Source organism: Actinia tenebrosa, unplaced genomic scaffold, assembly GCF_029948245.1.
Source record: "Actinia tenebrosa isolate PJP-AT-01 unplaced genomic scaffold, QUT_ActTen_1.0 PGA_scaffold5__44_contigs__length_20552954, whole genome shotgun sequence".
Taxonomy (NCBI): Eukaryota; Metazoa; Cnidaria; class Anthozoa; order Actiniaria; family Actiniidae; genus Actinia; species Actinia tenebrosa.
Window position 1 is genome coordinate 6,729,778 of NW_028292582.1, and position 22,608 is coordinate 6,752,385.

Below are 22,608 nucleotides of genomic sequence, written 5' to 3' on the forward strand. Positions count from 1 at the left end.
CAATGCTGGGAAACACTTTGATTGGCGTCCACCAAAACTCTATTATATCTCAAATCCCCCCCCCGATTCCGAAACGCTGGTTAAACTTGGTTTTTGATATTCCAATGAAAAGTTTGATTTTTTGCGAATCTTTAAAATAGTTCAATGACGTCATTTACTCAACACCAAACGGTACTTTTTACTTTTCTCTGTATTTTGTGATAAAATTTCGTAACACAGTAAAGAAGGGAAATTTGATAGAAGGGGACGGGAAAAAAAAGCTGAAGCTGGGAACTGGTGAAGATTTTCTTCAATCTGATTGGTCGTTTAATGTCCTTCTAGTTATGATTCTTATGTTTACATGTATGTACATCTATATACATCTATATACATCTCTTTTTTACATTCACACAACTGCGAAATCATTGCCGGGTGCAAAACAAAGAACATAAAAGCTGAAACCGAAATGGTACACGGATAGTAGGTAAATAGACCAGTTTCGAGTTCCAAATTACCGCTGTGTTACTTGATTACAGTCTCATTTGCTCAGGCTTAGCCTCGAATCAGTGTCTAATTACTCGCAAATACCAACGGTAAAGTAAAGAATGCACAAGTTTAACAATACGAACACTTTGAAACTTGACGGACCTTGACTGGAACACATGAATATTCTTCACAAAATCGAAGCTAAGCCTGAGTAAATGAGTCTGTAATCAAGAAACACAGCGGTAATTTGGAACTCGAAAAGGGTCTGTTAGATGAATCTAGATGCAATGTTCATTAATCATTTCATTGACAGAAAGTATAGAGGCTTTTAACACATGTTTCATATCGACTGTGTATTTCGAATGAATACATCAGATGACCATAATGTCATTTCCCAGAATACCTTTCCGTCTCAACTTGTTTGTTCTATGTTTTGTATCCGACAGTGATTTTGCAATTGAGTGTGTATCACAAATGGTATTTGGTAACTAACAAGAATGTAATGTTTTGCCGATTTCAGACCCCGTGTCATTCCCTAGAGTATCATTTCTTTGTTTAACGATTGCACATGAAAAGACACATGGATACAACTCAAACAACGAATCTTACTCTCAAGACAATGACACGGGGTCTAAAGTGGGCCACATTTCGCCGACGCTAAAGGCAGTTCTATTGATCGGCATACCAGATTAATATAACAAAGCACTAGATCAACTAGAGCTTAGGTTTTAGTTTGCGAGAACTTTAACAGGTCTGAAAAAATATCGGGCTGTTAAATGATTCACTAGAAATTTCGTCTCCCAATATAAATCTTGTTCGTTTTGAGAGGTCAGACACTACACTGTTTAAAATCAACATAGCTTTATAATTCTCGAAGCATTATTATTTTAATGGTTAATTCATTTAAGTCTGCTAACCTTCTCTTTTTTTAGAGCTATTCATGATTCCATTCTGTAATAGACCAGTTTCGAATTCCAAATTACCGCTGTGTTCCTTGATTACAGACTCATTTGCACAGGGTTAGCCTTGTATCAGTGTTTAAATATTCACAAATACCAACGGTAAAGTAAAGAATGCACAACTTCAACAATACACACACTTTGAAACTCGACGGAACTTGGCTGGAACACGTGAATATTCTGCGCAAACTCGAGGCTAACCCTGTGTAAATGAGTCTGTAATCAAGAAACACAGCGTAAATTTGGAATTCGAAACGGGTCTATTGATGGGTTGCAACTTTATTTCAAGAGAGTCAAAAGACGAAATGTTAGCGGCTATTGGTGCGGTTAACAATGGATTCAATATACGTTCAATATACTTCGTACAGCAACATTTGAACTCTAGCTATTTATAGTTAAGGCTTTGATAATGGGGTCACGATAACTCCAAAACACCGTGCGTTATTAATATCTTTGAAGTTTGTATTCTTATGTATAGAGATTTTGCACCATCACGTGACGGCAGCCATGTTAGATGGCAGGAAGAATGCAATCATTTTACATGAGAAAGAATTCAATTCTCAAGAGCAAAAGTATTTTAATGTTCTTTCATCTAAACACATGAAGCCCAAGTAGTATTATGGGATAGGCAGGTAATGGTGCAAAACCTCTATTGCAAAACCTTCAACAATGCATTAGTATGTATCAGAGAAATCTCATGTTAAATGAGGGCGGATCCAGGGGGTGTCCTGTGGTGCACCGCGACACCTCCCTAACGCCATAATTACTCACGCTTTTTTTAAGCGATGCATATACATTTCTTCGTGTGGGACACCCCACTAACAAATTCCATGATCCGCCCCTCTGAATAGCACCGCCATGGCCGCGATTACGTAACATGCTAACGAGGAGTACTATATTAACATCTCGATATTCAAAGGCTCAGTATGCTTCGATTTAATATGGTTTAATAGCCCTCGGTACCTCACAAAGCTTCTTCCACAATGTTTGCATTTATGTACGGTATTTTCGCTGTCATGCAGCTTGACATGTTTTTTCATATTACTGGGATCGCTGAACGACTTGTCACAAAATTTACACTTCAAAGGCTTGAATCCGGTATGCGTGCGCATGTGGATTTTTAGGACGTATTTCCTGCAGTAAACCTTGCCGCAAAAATCACACGTGAATCCCTGAGATGCTCGAGAAGTGGACTGGGGACTACTGCCCAAGGTATAAGGCAGTGCAAATGGGTTAAGGTGCTGGTATCGTGACAGCGAGGCCATTGAAAATGTCGACGCTCTCTCATGGTATTGAGCCAGCTCTTTTCTTGTCACGCTTGATAGAAAAGAATTCTCAGGCAAATACCATGGTCTTGGTGCTGTCACGCAATAACGAGGCATGAATGAATGCTGTTCTACACTCTCCATTATGGGACTACATTTTTGTTCAACTTTTGAGTCCATTCCCCCGTGTATTGAATCAGAAGAGATGGTGTCTTGAACTTCTAAACTTGATGTCTCATTGACTTGATCTTTGAGCTCATTTCTTTCTATTTGATTTTGATCAGCAATGTCATTCAGTTTTTCTGATTGTTCTTCAAATTTGTTTCGGCTTCTAGCGTCACATTCACCGTTACAAGTGCAAGTAGAGTCATGACACGTGGTGCATGGACCAATATCACGTGACTCTTCATCCTTATCATGAAAAGATTCTATAGTAGAAACACGATTCGATAATTCTGAATCTCTTTGGTCGTTACTAGAAGTACGGAACCAGTCTTCAGACATACCGCTGTAGGGACTCCATATCATGTGAGTGTTTCTATCGATATCAGAGGATCTCCTCGCATCACTGACCATCACCATATCCCTTGAATGCATCTCATCCCAGCGCTGCTGTTCATGCCTCATCATTTCGTTATCGTCGCGGCAGTTCATTTCCAGTGTTTCGTACTTGACAGGCTTTTGCATTGATAGTGATGCCAGAAAACGCTCCTTTGTCAACATAAAGGTTTTTTCGCCTGATCCTTCTCTATACAAGTGTTTCCTAAGATAATGTTCATTGCCTTGGAATTTTTTCCTAAACTCGTTTTTATGGTGATCAGCTAAGGTTTCAGAGCTCGTTTCCTTGAGATGTCGAGGTTCTGAGAAGGAAGAAATAAGACTGGCAAGCTTTGGATCTTGGAATGGCGGAAACACATTCTTAGCTAATCGACGAAATGCTGAATGCAGGTTGTGGTGTAAATTTGAATCTAGTTCATAAGAGGAGGGATTCATCCGAAAGGATCTGTCTAAGCTGGACGAAGAGGTTTGCGTAAGAGAAAGAGAGCTACTGCCGGAAAGTTCTTTATATTTACTCTGGTGATTTTCCCTTTTTGCTTCATCAGACTGGCAGCGAAGAAGCGCATGCGTTGCGAAGAGACTCCGCTGGTTTATCATATCGCAGGTAGGACATTGTTGTCCAATACCTGTGTGTTAAGAAAAAAACATTTTAGAAAATTTGTAATTTGTTTTCAGAAACGTATTTCTTCCCGTTTTCTACCTACTTTTACATTGATTATTACATCGATAGCCTAGTACATGTCATAAAGCATTACACAGGTGATCATAGAAAACCGCGCGCGCCTTTTGTTAATGCGAGTGACGCGCCTTCAAAATACAAAATAAGCACATTTTAAAATGAAACCAATGTTGTCTATTTTCTTTCAAATAACCACCTACGTAATGATACTATTCAAATAATTATTCGCCTCAAGCAAGCAGTTTTACAACAGCTTATACACTGACATTTCCACAATTACACATATTACCTTTACTCTTGACAGCCATATCATTCTTTGAAATGCCAATCTCTCTTTCAAGCGAAGGGCTGAACCACGCTCTGAGCTCCTCTCTCGGCATAATATCTCTAGTAGTTCTGAGATAGATCTCATTGTCTGGTCCGCGAATCATCTCCATAGTTGGATCCCACTTGCATAATGCCCCAGGCACTATCTGCAGCCATATTTGCTCGTCTGCTTCGAGATGCAAATTCATTACCTTGTCCTTCTCCTGTCGACAAAAAATAAATAGAATAAAGTTGTGCTATATTCCTGGAATATATCCTATTCTTTAAAAATTGAACAACTAAGTCTTCAAAAGCAGACTACTTCGACTATACGGCGGCCATCTTCGTTCGCAGGGCATTACAATGGGGCGTCTAGGGGCAATAAAGCTTTGTTACAGTGTATTTATATTCAACACCTCACTACAAGACAATACGACAAAAGATGAATTAAGACAGCACATAGATCACCTTTACCCATAAAAGAAAGACAAACACACGAAACTATATATATTTTCCGTCATCTTTGTTTTGTTTTGCCCCCTGGCAAGATGGCCGCCGTATCGTCGAAGTAATGCATTGCTGTTTAGCAAATCATCATAAAATAACTGATGTCAGGGGCGGCGGAAGCGGGGGGGCCGGGGGGGCACTGGCCCCCCCACTAGATTTTTTGGGGGGGTCTGGCCCCCCCAGAATATAATGCCTCACACACACACACACACAAAAAAAAAAAAACGCATGAGATTTGGTTATGATTACCATTATTTATTATTTTGTTATTACATAACTTTCTGTATCTAAAAAATATACGATATATCTAGCGACGACTTGCATCATTTTTGTGTCTCTCAGCACAATTGCAAGTGGTTTAATACGCGCAAAATGTTACTGATTGAAATATCACACATACACGTTTGTAATCAAGCTAACAGGGAGGGGGGTCATTTCAAGGTACCGTGAAACATTGGAATGCCCCCCCAATTTTTCAGCTTCCGTCGCCCCTGGATGTCGATATAACGTTATAACGAGACCACACTGTAAAAACAAAACTCAAAACATTCGCAATAAAATCTACCCTCTTGATATTTAGGCTCTATGTTTTACACCACATTTTTGCAATTTGGTATACTTGAGTGCATACCACATATCCATATAACGGAATTGTACAAATTGCCCTATAACACTATGAAATCACATAAAAACAGTCTATTGTTTTGACGCTAAGGATTATTATTATTGTCATTTAGATATTATTATTACATATACATAATATACAATTCAACAAACAACGCATCGTAATTATACGCATGTAAATTTTTCGTCTTTTCAGTCATTGTATATACTTATGTAAATCTATATATATCTTATTGTAATCTTGAATTTTTCAAATTTCTACGTAATAATATTGCCATTCAATAGTAATTAAACATATCAAACAATTGTTGTCATTCGCGGGCTTCCTGTGGTGACAAACCACGCTCCCCTCCCCTACACAATTTCCAGTCTTTTTTCGGCCAAAACCAAGATGGCTGACTAGTTAGTGATGTTTTCACTCGATTTACTGTAAATTTGAGCAGTTTTGAGCAAGAAATTCGCCTATTTAGTGAAGAAAATTATATTCCAATTTCCTAATATGGTAAGTACATTCCATGTATGGTAAAAGAAACAGCTCGAGCGGAACGACAACTTTTCTATGTGGAAAGTTTGATATCGGTTATTATTATTATTATTATTACGATTATTATGCAGTTTATTAAACATCTGGATGCGAGGCAAAGACACTCATAGGGCGCGTAAACGTAACCTATGGGTGTTCAAACTATTTACAATTAGATATGCTCTACAATAAAATATTTACAAATTTGGCAATTATTTACGATATACATCAGACCATTTAGTAAATGTATAACATAAGGAATACTTTTAAAATAATATAAATCTAAAATTTGTAAAAGGAATAGATTATATCATGCGTAAAATTTATAACTTCTTATAAGAATTCAGTTCATATAATAGTTCATTTTCTATATGTCCAATATACACATTATACACCTCCTATACGCTCTTAAATGTCCTATATTATTATTATTATTATTATTATTATTATCATTATCATTATTATTATTATTATTATCATTATTATTATTATCATCATCATCATCATTATTATTATTATCATTATTATCATTATTATTATTATTATTTTATTATTATTATTATTATTATCATTATTATCATTATTATTATTATTATTATCATTATTATTATTATTATTATCATCATCATCATCATCATTATTATTATTATTATTATTATCATTATTATTATTATTATCATTATTATTATTATTATTATTATTATCATCATCATCATTATTATTATTATTATTATCATTATTATTATCATCATCATCATTATTATTATTATTATCATCATCATCATCATCATTATTATTATTATTATTATTATCATTATTATTATTATTATTATTATTATCATTATTATTATTATTATTATTATTATCATTATTATTATTATTATCATCATCATCATCATCAAAGGAAGAATGACAACAAAATACCATTAATATCGAAGGATAGTCATTGACACGTACCTTTTATAGAAACTAGACAATTTGAAACGGAACTTTCGAAGAGAAAGAAGATTTAGCCGAAGTTTCCATTATTTTTATCGATTCTGTCCCCCACTGTAGACATGCTGTGACGTCATAGCGTTATAGGACAATTAGTGCAAAGTTTTGTAGTTTTGTAGTTCACAGATATATGGTATACAGTCTAACAAAAGTGGCTGCAACATTAGCGCACGTCTTTATCTCCAATTCATTTTTCAACACCTTGAGATATTGCTTATTGAGAAGAGCAATTACTTGGCTTTATTATCTACTATTTTGTTGTCATTTTTAATTGCAGTTTCATATCAAGCTCTACTCTATAGAGCGTTTTCACGTGACGTCACAGGGGCCATTATGATGCAAAGATGAGAATATGTGGACCGCGTAGCACTTATGAAATATAAGTCATAGAAATATAGATAAGTTATAGTGCTTGGGAACGAGGTTATTCCGGGCGAAAGACCCTTGGAAATAAATTTTAGTACCCCATAATAGCGGCCATTATGGGGTACCAAAACAAGACATTTTGTATCCTCCGGGAATTGAACTCTATTTTTATGCAAATACTGTGCAGAAAGTTTCTATTGTTTATGGCTGCCTTCTGACGTGAGTGAAAACACTCTCTATGTTAGTATCGAAGTTGGAGTAGAGAAAGCTCACTCCATATGTGGTATGATCAATTCCACAATTGGATTGTGCGGAAAAGCGGCAAACAAAAAGGTCGTTTTATCACGAATTCGACATGAACATTTTTGAAGAAGAAAAGAAAAGAAAAAAGAAAAAAAGACAAATAAAAAGAGAAGAACTTTGGAAAATCGAGGAAGGATACGGGGACGATGCTAACTCGTGGGTCTGCCTCACAGACAACAGACACAGGGAAATACGACACTCAATGTTTGATATGTTAGGCGGCAAAATTATAATCAAAGCTTTTTAAAAGAATGACGCAATTAAAGATGTAACAGGATCTCATTTGGCTCTTGATTTTGAATATTTTCTCGCCCCGCCCTACAGTAGTTTCCTTAGCAACGTCATTAGTTTCGGTCCCAGATCCTCCCGGGGATTTAATGACAGCTGCGAAGAAGGAGACTAGCCCTCCAGGGGAAGATCTAAGAATTGCTATTGTAATTAAAGAAACCATTTCAGTAAGAGAACAAGACAGATGGGATGATACATGCTATTATCGTTTTTTAAACAAAAGATGTATATATACTTTAAATCATCAAAGAAGTAGATAATTTCAGAATAAATGATCATCAGACGTCTTTAGATTAATCAGATAACTGATGATTTTTGCTTTCAATACTATAGGAAGAAAGTGGAATTTGTGGGAATTGAATACGACTGAAGCGTCTCTATTATGTTACAGCGTTAACACAAAGGTTCTATAAAGACCAAATATCCCTAATTAAATAAGCTCGGTTTTCCAAAACTAAAAATACATGTTTGTATTAATATCTTGTATAGGTGTCGTTATCATCATCTTTGTATCCTCTTTCACGTTCAACCTTTACTTCGTTGCTTCGAGATACTGTAACACTCGCCTTTTTCATACTCGATCCAATTAAAGCCCAATTACTATTGTTTTCAAACTGCAGTCGCTAACTGTTTATCTCAGCTGGCAAAAGAAAGTAAAGAGCCGACATACAAATAACAAAACAAAGTGTCCTCTCTGACGAGGTCTTACAACCTTCGCTCAATTCGCAATTCAAACGTTTTTAAAAATAGATTATCCCGAATATTTGAAATAGTGAAAATTATAGAATCATTTTGCTACTTAGGTGTTTTCTTTGCTTCTCTATTGTTAAATCTCTCGTCAACGAACTACCTAAGACTTCTGCCTGTATCAAGAACAAATCTAGGATCATAGATAGCAAATTAACAACTTGCTCTACCGACAGAAAGCACAAAAAAATATTTGCTTATCGTTTACAGGAGCAATTTGTTGCGAGGTGCATGAGGTGACCATGACGATATAGTTCTTTAATTGGTGCTTATTCTTTGGGATTCCAAACAAAAAACTCAGGAAAAAGTAGTTTTGAGGAAAAACGAAAAGCGAAATAAGTAGAAAAACTGAAATACTATGAAGTATCGGTTCCGGCAGCTTTTGCTTTAACTATGAATGCATCCGACATTGTAGGTCTTTATTATTATTATCTGATATAACTAATAAAACTATAAAGCATTCCATTTGCTTGACAAGTTCTGCCATCCTAGGGATATTAAATATATCAAAATAACTTTTCTCCTCCGTGAAAGACCTTTGAACTTCCAGTTTCCTAGCTCAAGTTTAGCATGACAAACGAACGCAGAGCTTCCTGCTGGTCGTGTCCTTTTCTTTCATTGGAAACAAATTGCAATCAAGCCTTAATCAACTATCGCTAATCCCCGGGCAAGTTATTTGAAATTGTTTTTGATAAATGACGTCATCGGCCGAGTGTGACATTTCACTTCTCACTGAGTTTATGCGCAATAACCCGGGTATCTTGAAGCGTCACGATCCATCTTCCTTGCTAGCAAAGCAGGGAATCATATAACGGCTTGCACCTGATGCCTCCTCTGTCTGTCCGTCTGTGTGTTTTTCTTTAGATTATCTCACTGTTTGTCCCTTGTTTTAGCGCATGTTCTGAATACAGACCAAACTCTTCTTTGATTATCATATATTGTCTCGACAGTTCATGTCAAAATGAATACGGTCGTCTATGTTATACTAACTTGCTTTGTTTATAACAGGACGTATATGTACAACACTATGTCTTATTCATCTACAATGTGTGTTTTTGTGCAGGTTCTAACTTGTATCGTATGGGAATATCGGTATGATTCTTCTCTCTTTCCACAAAAATTTATTTCTTGTTCTTTCTTAAAACTGGTGTATTTCACTTGCGTTATACTTTAAAGCCGTTGGGAAAATCGTATTGTACATAAGTGTGTTTTTGTCTTATTTCTAAGACCAGTTTTCCTATTCTTTATATCTTTATCAATACGATTTTTTCATTCGACGTGGAAGTAATCAGAACGTAAACTGTTGCCATGTACTGAAAGAAAATGTATTTGTCATAAGTGTTTATGCAACATTAAAAGATAATATCCTTTTTTTTTTTCAAAGAAAAGTATAGTCTGTATTTTAGAAAAAAGAGCCCTTAAGACTGCAACACTCTAATTGACGGGTTTGGTCCCAGGCAGGAAATTGTTCGATGGTGTTTTCCTTTCCCCAAAAAAAATTATTTTTTAAGAAGCAACAGAGTTTCAAGTGTCTTTTAATTGACCATTTTCATATTTTCCGGACTAGTTAAGAGCATGGCTTGACATTAATAATATTCTTTTGAATCGTAAATGTAGTCCGGAACTAGCACCTACCTACTTATATTAGAGGAACATCACGAACTGAACTCTATCAGAAAATATTCCTTTTACTTTTACACTCGATATCGGCTTAGAATCTTATTGGCAGCTTAAGGTTTCCGTTGTCAAGAGCTGATTCAGATAAAGATTAAATTGGTGCTTATCAGCTCAGCGTGGTAGCGTCTCAACACGAGAGTCTCAAAACCCGTCACCTATGTCAAACCTTTGCATTTTTCTATATATTATATATATATATGTCAATAACCTTTCTATTAGAAAATCTACATTTAAGCTCATTGGATATTAGGAAAACGATACCTTCCTGATAACTATTGAAATAACTTTTAGCCAAAACATTCTGGCTTTTACAAAACAGGGAATATAGAAATAATTTTTAGCCTTTTTACCAAGCTAGAAGTAGTACAAAAGAACGAAAAATGTGGTGGGAGAAATGAGTTGTGTTAAAACTATAATATTTTGAACAAAATTGACTAATTTCGATTTCAAGGCGAAATTAAAGTTAAACTAGCTATTGTACTTGTCAGTAGATAAATATCATTTTGCTGCAGGGTGAGAGCTTCCGATCGCTTGGCCCTGACCGTCTGTTTAAGGTCACACCACAATGAAAGGCTTTGAATAGAGTCTTGAGACACTAGCGCTAAGTACCATTTGAATTGTCAAAAGCTGTTTATTTTTACAATTATTGTCACTTGAAAAAATCTTAAGTAAAGATTGACAAAGTGTTACATCGTGAATGTTCGAAAAAAAGAAGAATAAATCATTGTTTTTCTCTTGACGTTGTCAGAAATCAAGAGATTCAGTGTGAATTTGCTTCCAAAGGTACTAAATGTTAAGCATTTATCACTAACATTACTGAACTTTTTGATCAGACACACAAAAAAGTATATCTCCCATCACTATTTCGCTACACTATCAAAAACTTCGCAATTTGCATTCAAAAATGAAAAGAGTATTTAAGGAATAATTAAAGGAACATGCAATCCGTTAAATTAATTTAAAACCCCTTTAGACAAAAAGATACAAAGTTGAATTATAACATTGAATTTAAACAGCTGTATAGCACGATGAGTATAAACCACGAAAAGCACACACATTTTATTTTCACGAGTATCTTAGCTTTTTTAACGAGTAAAAAATAATTTCAGAACTGGAGTTGGCTAGCTCGTTTTTCTTTGATTTGACATTGAACTGGTATTCATCTAATCTGGTGTTCTGTTGATTTTCACTGGTTGTTATTGTCTCGTTACACACTTAAATCACGGTAGGACTCGGCTTAGCTCGAGCCAGTCATTACTATGATATACAACTTTCAAATCAATGATCAAACGACAATATCTAAAGAGAATTCCTACTGAAAAAAAGCAATTAAAGAAATTGAGTTAGTCAAACCTGTAACTGCTTGGCTGGTTCTTGGATGCTCAGGATTCGGGCGGCCATCGTGTCGATATCCCCTTGGTATGGTCCAAAGAATGTGTTATTTCGTATGTGGCCAGCGCTCCAAACTCGTTCTCCATTGTGGAAAACTTGTACCTTTTCCATTTAAAGTTAACAATATTTTCTTTGGCTCTCAATAAACAATAAGAATTTTTGTACTAATCAAAAAAAAAAAAAAAAAAAAAAAAAAACTACGAGAAAAAGATGTCGAAGAGAAAATTGAGTAAGAGTATTTTTTTTGCTTAGCTGATATCGTTCAGGAGTTAGTCCAACTCCAATTTGACCAATTTATTGAATTGGGTGTATTTTGTTTGAACAGAGTGTGTGAGAATCTTGAAGTGATTCAACATCTGTCGTGGTAATTCTAGTGAGCCTTTTAAAACACTATTTGGACAAACTTACATTGTTCGGCTGCCACTTTATAAGTAGACATTATTAACACGGGAGGCTTTTAAACACATGGGGCGAACAGCATATGCCAATCCAGGGACTCTTGTTAATATTTTCGACTGCTAATTGGGGGATATAATGCTCCCCCTCCTTTCTGCGTCATCCGTGTCATGACTATTCCTAAGGTATTGAAACAGTCATTGGAGATCATTTCCTGGTGCTAACATATCTATTTTCCCTCTCAAATCTCACACCAGGTTATATTCACTTTATTCATTTGTCTTCCTTTCGTAGACAGTCTCGTTTTTTTTCTTCTTCTTCTTTTTGTTTCGTTGATGGTAACAAGTTGTTTACTCGTAATCGTTAGTTGATTTTTGCAGGACCAATACAATCATTAGCAGTAAAAAAAGGACAACTTTTGTAAGATCACGAACGTGTTCGTTCTCTAAGTTAGTTCCTACTTTGAATACGGAACGAAGTTCGACCAAGCAATATATTTTGAGATGGATTGGACCCTGAGTTTTAAAACAAAAACGTATCGCAGTACGTAACAAGGTCAAAGAATATAAAAATTGAATAAATCAGTTTGCGTAGTAATTCTAACATTTGCTAAACATGTTTCCATTGCCCGTGAGACCCAGCTAGCTCGTAGGTGCTCATTAAGAATTATTTACCCAATTAAAAGAGAAAATAACAATATTAATTACAGCTTACCCGGACGATGACTAGCTCGTAATTATCGGCGTAAAATCGAGGAAAGTCCTTTGACACAGTCGTTCGATAGTTTAGCGCTGTGATGAATATAACCAGTTCCTGTACGGATAGATGGTGCTAGCCCGCTAACACAAGCAGTAACATATAATTAATAACAACTTAAACAACAACTTTAAGCGCAATATGAACACGTCTTCCAAATCGATTTATCTTTTTTTTCAGATTGGATGTTGAAAGAATAACGCTTCCTCATTACGTTATATTAAAGTTAATGTATTTCCCCCCACAAGTTCCTGCATGTGAATGCTATGTTCGTCGTCTATATTTGTAGCGTGTGCAGTGTGTGTATGTGATGGTACCCCAGAGGGTCTAATACTCGATTGGATAATCGTTTAGTGATCGCCTGTGTAAGCAGTGGACTTTTCTAACGAGTTCATAATTTCGTATTTGTATTTTATGTGTGTTTTAAGAGTATTCTTTAACATAAATAGTCAAATTGACCGTCTTTACGAAACATTAGCATCAGCTCATGAGTGCTGGAAACAGATTTGGTACAAAAGACTGAACTGACTCGCAATATTCAGAACAGACTAAGCTTGAAAACTAACTCTAACAATAAATCTAAAAAAAGCATTCGTGTTCCAGCATATATAAAGATTGGCAAGACAAGTTTCAAAAGTTCAATGCAAAATTTCAAGCAAAATTTTTTAAATCCTTTTTCCTTCGGTCTTACAGCAGAATTAACTATTAATAAAGAATCAAACCGCAATACAATATCTGTTTAGGAGAAAAAGTATCTATATGAGAAAGCCTCACGAAAACTTGAATTTGATATTGTTGTCGAAACAAAGAAAATGCTAAGATGATGATATTTGAATACAAGTGTAAAGTGCTCATAAATATAAATGATGTCAGGATTCGATTCTTTTGTCGCAAAAGTCTGTAACCAGAATATTGTACTTAGGGTCCTTGACTTAAAATCCTGTTACATCCATGAATTATATAGTCATCGTACAGTAACGATTTCAATCAGTTGAATAAAAACAAGTAGAGGTGGTAGATATTTTTGCCCGTCTGTATAACACCAATAATATCTATTGAGGGCTTTGTTCGCAGTATAACAAGGAAACAGGTTCTGTTTATCTAGTGTTGTTTCAGCAGGTCGGCAAGAGCCAAAGATACAATCTCCAAAAAATTCAATTAAACTGGCCGAGATAGAAAAAAAAAATGTACAATTTGCTTTTTGAAAATACAGCTTTCTTAGAAGCAAAAATGTTATCAATAAAAGAGTTAGCCGATGAGTTCGAGCCATTTGTTATTTGAGTCATTTTGACTGTGATACCGTAAGCTATAGATTTGTCGTCAACTTCGATCAATAACAGGTACTTTTTTCAAATTTTCGCGATAAATTAGCAACCTTGCTTGGTTTCAACTCTTACTCGACCTGCAAAATAAACCCTTCTGGACATAGATATCAAGATAAGCTACACAAACAACAGATAATATGACGCATACTGGGGAAAAAGAACAAGACTGACTAGGACCAAAAAGATATGAATGCCTGTGCGAAGAGTTACAGCTGATATACAGAAGATCCTATTTCTTCGCAGTTTTTATATCGCCTGCTAAATGGAAGATTAAATTAAATCTTTTCTCATGACATTTTAAAAAGCCATTCGACTGCGAAGAGTCTTTGTAGACATCTGCAGTGGTCAATACAAGGCAGTAAAACACGGTTTTTTTTTTTACTTATTTTTACTTGGTTCTTCTAGTGAAAAAGGAATGCTGCATCTGGCTTTTAATGTTTAGAGTGTTTGAAGTACCGAAAGGAAGATTACAGTCTAGATGAAAGCAAGCTATACCGCCCTCATCTAAGATCATCCAAATAACATCTTTCCATGGCTTTCAACGAAGAAAGCCATACTCAAGTTAGTGCCGATAAAGTCAAGCGATTTAATTGATCGTTTGGCTTGTTTAAGTACAGGTTGCATTCAGTTTTCCAAAAGTGTTAAGGGTTTAGATAAAAAGGTTGAAGAGATTATGCAGTGCTGTTGTTAGCCGAAGTCCTGCGAAATGGTGAACATGCCATTCAAATATTTTCTTTGTTACTATAATTTCTTTTCATAAATATAACTAGTCGATCCCATTTTATATTTAACCAAAAGAAAGTATTGGGTTTGTAATATCTATTTTCTTTCATTCCCTTTCCGTTGTGATGACATCACAACGGCTTTTGCCAATAAACTGTGGGACATGTAAAAACAAGCACTACAGATGGTCGTCACCAGCATCTTCAGTAGGTCTTTTACGTCCGCCTTATACAGGGTTATAGTGAAGACAGACTGGGCCTACGGTTTTAAGTTATTATCCGACCAGTTTTGAAGGTCTAACCATTTGTGGATGTATTCACAAAGGCAGCACTCTCTCCTCGGTTATTTTAAGACCCTGGGTGTTGGGTCAGCTGGGACTCGAACTAATAATAATAATAATAATAATAAATATTTCTTATATAGCGCCTCTTCCATAAATGTCCAGTGGCGCTTTACAATAAATTCAAAACTAAATTATCCTAAAAAATACTAGACCTAAAAAAGAAAAATTAAATCAAGAGCTAAAGTACCTTAAAATTACTTAATAAAATATTAATAAAATTGCAATAATATCCCTAAATAATTCCTAAAAATATATAAATAATCAAAAAGTGCTCTAGTTATTGACGTGGCTTAAATAAAATCGCTATATACCGATTTAAACAGATGCGTTTTCAATTTAGACTTAAAGCATTCTAAAGATTGGCATAGTCTTATATTCTGTGGCAGGTCATTCCATAATATAGGCGCAGAGATAGAAAATGAGCGTTTGCCATACGATTCTAAGTTATAAATTGGAACTACTAATTTCTTATCTGATGCTGATCTTAGAGTACGCCTAGGTGTGTAAACTTCTAAAAGATCAGTAATATACTGTGGTGCTAATCCAGCTAAAGCCTTATAAGTAATTAGCAGTATCTTATACTTAATTCTTTCCTTGATCGGCAACCAATGTAGCTTGAACATTATAGGTGTTATATGGTCTCTTTTCTTTGTTAGGGTAACTACTCGTGCTGCTGCATTTTGAACCTTCTGAATTCGCTCTAGCAGAGTGTTTGGTAGTCCATGTAACAGTGCATTTCCAAAATCCAATCGAGACGTAACCAGAGCGTGTACTAATATCTCTGCAGATTTAAAGCTGAGATATTTCCTTATCTTGCTGATTTTCCTTAAATAATAGAAGCCAGATTTACAGATGGTTGTTACATGCGCCTCCATAGTTAAGTTAGAGTCCATGATAGCCCCAATGTTCCTCGCCTTTGAGGATGGAATGATAACATCATCGCATACAGCAGTAGAGGTTAGAGTTGGAGGGGGGCGATGTCGAGCAGATAGCACCAATATCTCCGTCTTTTCGCTGTTTAACTTTAGCTTATTCGCAGACATCCACTTATCCAATGTGCGAACACAAGTTTCAATCTTTGACTTTGCTGTAATCAGTTCACCTGGGTCAGACGTTTTAAAAGAAATATATAGCTGCGTATCATCGGCATAAAGATGAAAGTCAATGCCTAATGATCTCATGAGATCTCCAAGTGGTGCTATATACAGCGAGAAAAGCACTGGCCCTAAAATACTTCCTTGTGGAATACCTGATTGTAAGATACGTTCAGTACTACGACTTCCCCTACAACAGACCGACGCTCTTTTGATACCAACTGAGCTATCCGGACTGCGGTTTGTCGGTTAGTTGAATCAACTTCAGACCAAAAGCATTTAAATACACATCGAATATCAAATATCATATATTTATTACACGAATAATTATTATATTAAATATTGAAAGAGTTAGGAGTATTTATTTCACTTCTACATCTAAGATTGTTTCTCGTACGCTCGATATTGCGTTTGTACCTTAACTTCATCGCTATATCAGTTGGGAACCCTGCGGCATTTTTGTAGCATCATGGTTTAAGACGTTTCAACATTTGACTGTTTTTGTCCCTTTTTGGTAGGTTAAAATATCCGTTACATTTAGTTATTGGTATTAGGGAGTTAGGGAGCGTGATTTATATCAAGAACGATAACAACACAATCAGATTTTTGTATAATTTGGCAGGTTGGCAAGCTTCAGTCACGCCAGGGTGTCTAACACAATATGGAAGCTAGACAGACAAAATGAATAAATAAGTGAAATAGCAAATATTTAATAGGCTATTTTCAACACAGTTATCCTATTTCGTAAACAATACTATGTTATGAAAAAACGGATTGAAAAATGCACGATCAATGAGTTAGCAGTAGTAGAATTCAGTATAACATATAAAGAGGGGGGGGGGGGGGGGGGGGGAACAACAACAACAACAAAACAAAAACAAAAAACAAAAACAAAAAAAACAAAAACAAACAAAAAAAACAAACAAACAAGCAAACAAAAAAAACAAAACAAAACAAAAAAAACAAAAACAAAAAAACAGAAACAAAAACAAAAACAAAAAAAAAAACAAAAAAAAAACAAAAAAACAAAAAAAAAACCAACAACAACAAACAACAACAAATAAACAAAGCAAAACAAAGCAAAAAAATCAAACAAACAGTAGCTTTAAATTTTGCGAACTCTGACCGAAAAGTCGCGGGCTTTCACAACGAAATGCATATCCAATCAGACGTCTTTTCTTGACAGTCAAAGAACTTGAAAAGAAATTCCCCTTTTATAACTTACTGTAGGTAGACTTTAAAATGAAGTTCTTTTTATCTCATATCTATTCTTAGACTAATTTTATCGTGAGAGAAATACGAAACTAGAGCTAATAAGTATAGAGGCAATAAGTATATTTTGTTTCTTCGATGACATCACTGGCGTGTTTGATAGAACTATGGTGAGAACAGGGTGAGAAAGGGGGAAGGGGGGTTGCGGCGGAGGTGGGGTGGGGTGGGGTGGGGTGGGGATAATTATGAATCATGTTACCGCGGAAATAAAACGGTGGAATCCCGTTTCACGAAATAATGAAACTGGCCAATTTACTGTTTTAAGAAAGAAAGAGCGGGACGAGCGAATCAGGAAGAAGGGAGAAACAACGAAAAACTATTTTTGGCTTTCACTTACGTCATCGAAACTTTTTCCAGTTAAAAGAAGTTTTAGATATGGAGATACGAGCGATTGATTATACTACATAATTTAGTTGAAATGTATGGGTCCTCCATCCGATTGAGGGGCACAAAGATGGCGGACAAAATACGATGGTTGAAAATACATAATTATTTTGGTAAAGCTTTTCTTAGGACGGTATAAACAACATATTTAACGAACAGTTTCGTGGAGTGAATACTTTGGATTTTAGTTGTTTGATGACGTCACGCGAAATCCAAGAATAGGGAGAAGGGAGAGCCAGTATCAAGAGATAAAATCCAAAAAAAAAAAAAAAATCAAATCAAAAAATCAAAATATAATCATTATGACATAAATGACATGACATGACATTACCATATTTTACATTAGTTAAAATAATAATATAATAATAATAAAATTAAAAAGCACGCGATACGGTAAATTGCTGTTCTTCTATTTTCAGCAACCAAAACAGAGCTCCTGTAATTCTTTAGCAGTGGCTTCTTTAAGGTTTCTCTGGCTATTTTCTTCACCCTTTTCCAGTCTCCTACAACTTTATAGACGTTGTTGTATGGGTTAGCAGGATCCTTTATTTGGGGCCTTAAAGAAAAGAAAAAGTTTTTTTTCTTCTCTTAAATGCATCAACAAATTGCATTTTACGCGTTTGTATAAACACCGACGTAAAGCCCGTATTTTTTATAAAGACATTGCCTTTTAGTCCTACAACAAATTTACGTCCTCGAATATCAACCAACACTATTGTTATAGTCTGTTAATCAGCAGTGAAGAAACAATTTTGAGAAATAGAACAAGTTTCTTTAATCCAAACATGTTTGGCGTGATACCGCCATCATCAGTGGATATTAATGATGTAACAAATGTATAACCTAGTTTATATATAACTAAAGAAAGCACGTGAGAATTTGGTTATACTTTATCCAGCCAATCAGCGCTCGCATTATAACTTACCAATGGATAATATACCGATGGACAAGATACTTTGCATATTGAGACCAAGATAAACTGTAGTACGTATCCCACTTGACATACAACTGCTTGTGATTATATAACGCTTCCATTGCATCTTTGAACAACACAGCTGTAATAAACCAATCTGGGCTTCCTGCCTTTTCCCAGACATCGATCGTCAGAAGTTCTAACAGGTAAGAATTAGGCATCCGCGGCTGTCCATATTCCCGTGGTAGATACGTCTTGCACCAGTGCTTCACCAGACGGATAAGACTTTTGAGTTTAGTAGGCCTCTGCTTTATGAAATCACGTTGTAACTCTGCTAGTGCTGCAGAGCATAATTCTCGTGTATACCAGTCGTATTCTGCCATGGAATTATAAAGCTGCCGACGAGAATATTCTGTGAGTGAAAAAAAAAAAAAAAAAAAGAAAAAGAAAAACGTTTAGTTGTTTGATGCAACGGGAATGGAGCCGAGACTTGGCACAAATAGACTCTTCCCAAATTAACTTTAATGACCATACAACAACTGTATCAGGCCACGTTAGTGCTGTCTGATATGATACTCAGTGACTTTTAATTCTCATATGTTCCTTCCACTAAAATCAGCGCGAACCAATCATCTTTCCATCATCATCATCAGATTTCCCCCCCTCAGCCCGTCCTTGGCCTTAGGGCACAACTGCTCCGGGAAAACGTTCTCTTAGCAGATGTTTGAACTTGGTTTTGTCCATCATCATTTTCCTGGCTTGCATTGGATCTATCTGGAGGAGATCCTCAACTCGCTTCCAAACTCTTGAGATGGTCCTTTTATCAAATAGGACCTGTTTCTGGAGGGCGTCATTCTCCATGCGACAAACATGGGCCATGTATTTAAGATGCTGGACATGGCAATAATCTTGGATGGAACTGGATTTTGTTATTTCCCGTAGTCGCTCATTTGATATTTTATATCCCCAATCCAGCTGTCCTTCCACCAAGGTGGCTGGGTTCCCCCCCTTTTTTTTGCTTGTTACAAGGAAGAGCATTTTTCCGGGTTGTGCAAATTGTGCTAGATAAAGTAGAACTTCATAAAATGCAGCAAATTCATGAAGACATCAAGTCCAACTTCGACTTGAATCAATTGGTATATTCAGTAATAGACCATTCTAAATGATACGGTGGCCATCTTGAACTATGTATGGGATGCCGAGGGGGAAAACTTAGAACATTTATGAAGCATAGAGTGGCGGGGTTACGTTTACAAGTTTTTTGAAGTCTAGAAGTTTCGCATTATGCTACAACCACCAGCAAATTCCACTTTCTAGGAAAAACTTCTTGAAAAATAGCTTTAAATATAGTGGAGCAGTTGCCTGGAATTCTCGGCCATTAAAGGTACGAGAATCAATAAAAGTCTCCCTGTTTTTAAAAGGAAATTCTTAATTTAGTATTTGCTTGTATATATTTCTTATTTTCTCTATTTACATTTGTTTTTCATGACACGGCTCTCAGGAAGAGCGATTCCGTGTGATTCCGTGTATAAATGAAGATTATTATTACTATTATTATAAATTCAGTTGCTCTTTAAATGTGCTTTTCATTGAAAAGCGTAAAGTTCATCGTAAGGTTAGATAAAAACAAACAGCTGTGCATCCCATGTCTTTATCAAAACATAGAATTCAAGATGGCCGCCGTATCAGTAAAAAGGTCAATTACAAATGTTTCAAGTACCGGGGCATTTTAATAGGGAAAGAGTATCCTAGTTTTTAGCCTAAGCATTTATCGTCAGAAAAAAGTAATCGAAGCAAAATGCTTGTATGAAAAAGGAAGGAAGGAAGGAAAGAAGGAAGGAAGGAAGGAAAGAAGGAAGGAAGGTACAAATAAGAAACCCTGGTTGGTCGATGAGCTCATGAATAATTAATGGTATAAGATCTGTTTTTCACCTCAACTAACTTACCGTCTTGAACGGCTGCATAAAACGTTGGCAAAATGTCCACTTCTACGCTTTCATTCCGTTCAAAATTTTGCATCTCAATTTGCACCATGAATATGTTGTCTCTGATGATCTTGATTCCCCAACCACTCTTTCTTAAGGGATCCGTGTTAAGGAGCTCTTTGAGCTGATCTAAAATCCCAGTCATATTCGCCATTAAATCACGAGCATCTCTTACACCATTCATGACAAGTATGCAGTCTAAATCTGACCTGCCTTTCAATGCAGTGCCTTTGCCCATTGATCCTCCCTGAATAGGTAAGAAAAGAAGAAAAAATCATGATTTGATAAAATCAAGGAAAAGTCTGATCTTGATAAAACTTATATCAAAATAAACTTTCATTTATTAACTATGTCTCTGGTAAAAATAATGATTGCAGTCCTTCTACAGCACGAGATACAGCCGATTTAATTCAGGTGGTCGTGAGTTTTGGAAACTGGAATGAGCGTCCTAAAAACGCGGTTGGTACGTTTGCTACACAAAGATAGACTGAAAGAGAGCTTTTGCTTCCAACCCCTTTTACCTTTATAAGGCATATCACAGTCGGCGGTCGCATGTTAACTTGTAGGTAGAAATACAAGTTGTGCAAAGCCTTTGAAACTAAGCCATTAAGAGGGCGTCTCTGTAACAGCGTGCCACTCGATCTGGGCTCGAAAAATAGATTTCTTTTATGTTCCTATCATCGAAAGTACTATCTATCCTCACTACAAAATTGCAGTTAGAATTGTTCTAAATTCTTTTTTCCACCCGCCATGCGAATTTTTGTCCATCGACCCCAAATCAATGAAAGACGCCGATTTTCGAGGTCGGCCGAGGGCTATTTTCAAAGTCTGTTTTCTCGGGTTTCTCTGCACATAAAAGCTAATTTTTCTATCCAGAACTTTAGTCTAGTGTAACTTCTGCATAAAAACAGTAATAGTTTTTTTTGGAATGCGCGAACTCTGAAAAATAATCCTAACTGATCGAGACTACTGAAAGCGTGACATGGAAAGCTAAGATTATGAGACCTCGAATATTGCATATTTCTCATTTGTGGCACCTAATCCAGCCCTAAAATATCATTCAACCTTGAGATAAGAAGCTCTTTTATAGATGTGTGCAATAAAATTTGCGGCACTTTGCGTTTCTGCGAAATAAGCTAAGTTTCAAATTGTTCTATTTTCAGTTATTTCCTTGCGTGACACGACAGGCCGTTGGGTCTGTGATGGCTACTTCTTTGCTCATTATCCTCAATACCAATACCTAAAATATAATATGATGAATTAAAAACCTTAACTTTACAATATTTGTTCCATTATAAAAGATTTCAATGATCTACGGCTTCATTTAATAGTGTTTCAATAAGCTGTTTTGAAATTTCATCGCACAGTAATTGTTTTAATTTGCATATCTCGAGGTCGGGAGGTCAATCGCTATTTGTTTATTTAATCATAGCAAATTTAGTAAAGAAATCCTCGCTTAGTAATATCTCGAAACACCCTAAAAAGATCCAAAACTGAGAACTGTTCTTGTTTGTAGAGCTGAATATTTCTAGTTTTTTTTAAGTTGTAGTAAGTATATCATTGATATCTTTGTCACTAGTCATTTAACCTTCTCAACGTTTATTTCCTTTATGAATTATCCATCATTTTCTATTGTGAAAAGGTATTTCGTCCTCCCGATATTTTCGAACTCCATATACTATCATTTTTTCGAAAAATACTTTGCAGTCTTGACTGTTCTTCGGCTGAGATGACGATTTTTGCAACAGGTGCAATCAAACGT

General features: G+C 35.8%; 2 protein-coding genes across 2 annotated transcripts; both read right to left on the reverse strand.

The window, feature by feature from the left end:
- Window positions 1–300: 300 nt before the first annotated feature.
- Window positions 301–11,828, reverse strand: LOC116307270 (uncharacterized). Its single transcript, XM_031717432.2, has 3 exons — window positions 11,617–11,828; window positions 4,216–4,456; window positions 301–3,873 (listed from the first exon to the last, which is right to left on the reverse strand). The coding sequence occupies exons 1-3, from the start codon at window positions 11,764–11,766 to the stop codon at window positions 2,318–2,320; spliced, it is 1,947 nt and encodes a 648-aa protein (XP_031573292.2). The 5' UTR covers window positions 11,767–11,828; the 3' UTR covers window positions 301–2,317.
- A 6,398-nt stretch (window positions 11,829–18,226) lies between these two features.
- Window positions 18,227–21,519, reverse strand: LOC116307279 (2'-5'-oligoadenylate synthase 1). Its single transcript, XM_031717443.2, has 4 exons — window positions 21,368–21,519; window positions 20,808–21,093; window positions 18,874–19,273; window positions 18,227–18,504 (listed from the first exon to the last, which is right to left on the reverse strand). The coding sequence occupies exons 1-4, from the start codon at window positions 21,398–21,400 to the stop codon at window positions 18,291–18,293; spliced, it is 933 nt and encodes a 310-aa protein (XP_031573303.2). The 5' UTR covers window positions 21,401–21,519; the 3' UTR covers window positions 18,227–18,290.
- Window positions 21,520–22,608: the final 1,089 nt, after the last annotated feature.

What these genes read in the sequence shown, in the direction of transcription:
- LOC116307279 (XM_031717443.2), bottom strand. Translation starts at nt 21,400, where the DNA reads ATGCGACCGCCGACTGTGATATGCCTTATAAAG. An exon ending in CTGTGATATGCCTTATAAAG is followed by an intron (nt 21,094 to 21,367) that starts GTAAAAGGGGTT and finishes TTACCTATTCAG; the next exon opens with GGAGGATCAATGGGCAAAGG. An exon ending in TTATGCAGCCGTTCAAGACG is followed by an intron (nt 19,274 to 20,807) that starts GTAAGTTAGTTG and finishes TTTCACTCACAG; the next exon opens with AATATTCTCGTCGGCAGCTT.
- LOC116307270 (XM_031717432.2), bottom strand. Translation starts at nt 11,766, where the DNA reads ATGGAAAAGGTACAAGTTTTCCACAATGGAGAACGAGTTTGGAGCGCT. An exon ending in AACCAGCCAAGCAGTTACAG is followed by an intron (nt 4,457 to 11,616) that starts GTTTGACTAACT and finishes TTTTGTCGACAG; the next exon opens with GAGAAGGACAAGGTAATGAA. An exon ending in TATGGCTGTCAAGAGTAAAG is followed by an intron (nt 3,874 to 4,215) that starts GTAATATGTGTA and finishes CTTAACACACAG; the next exon opens with GTATTGGACAACAATGTCCT.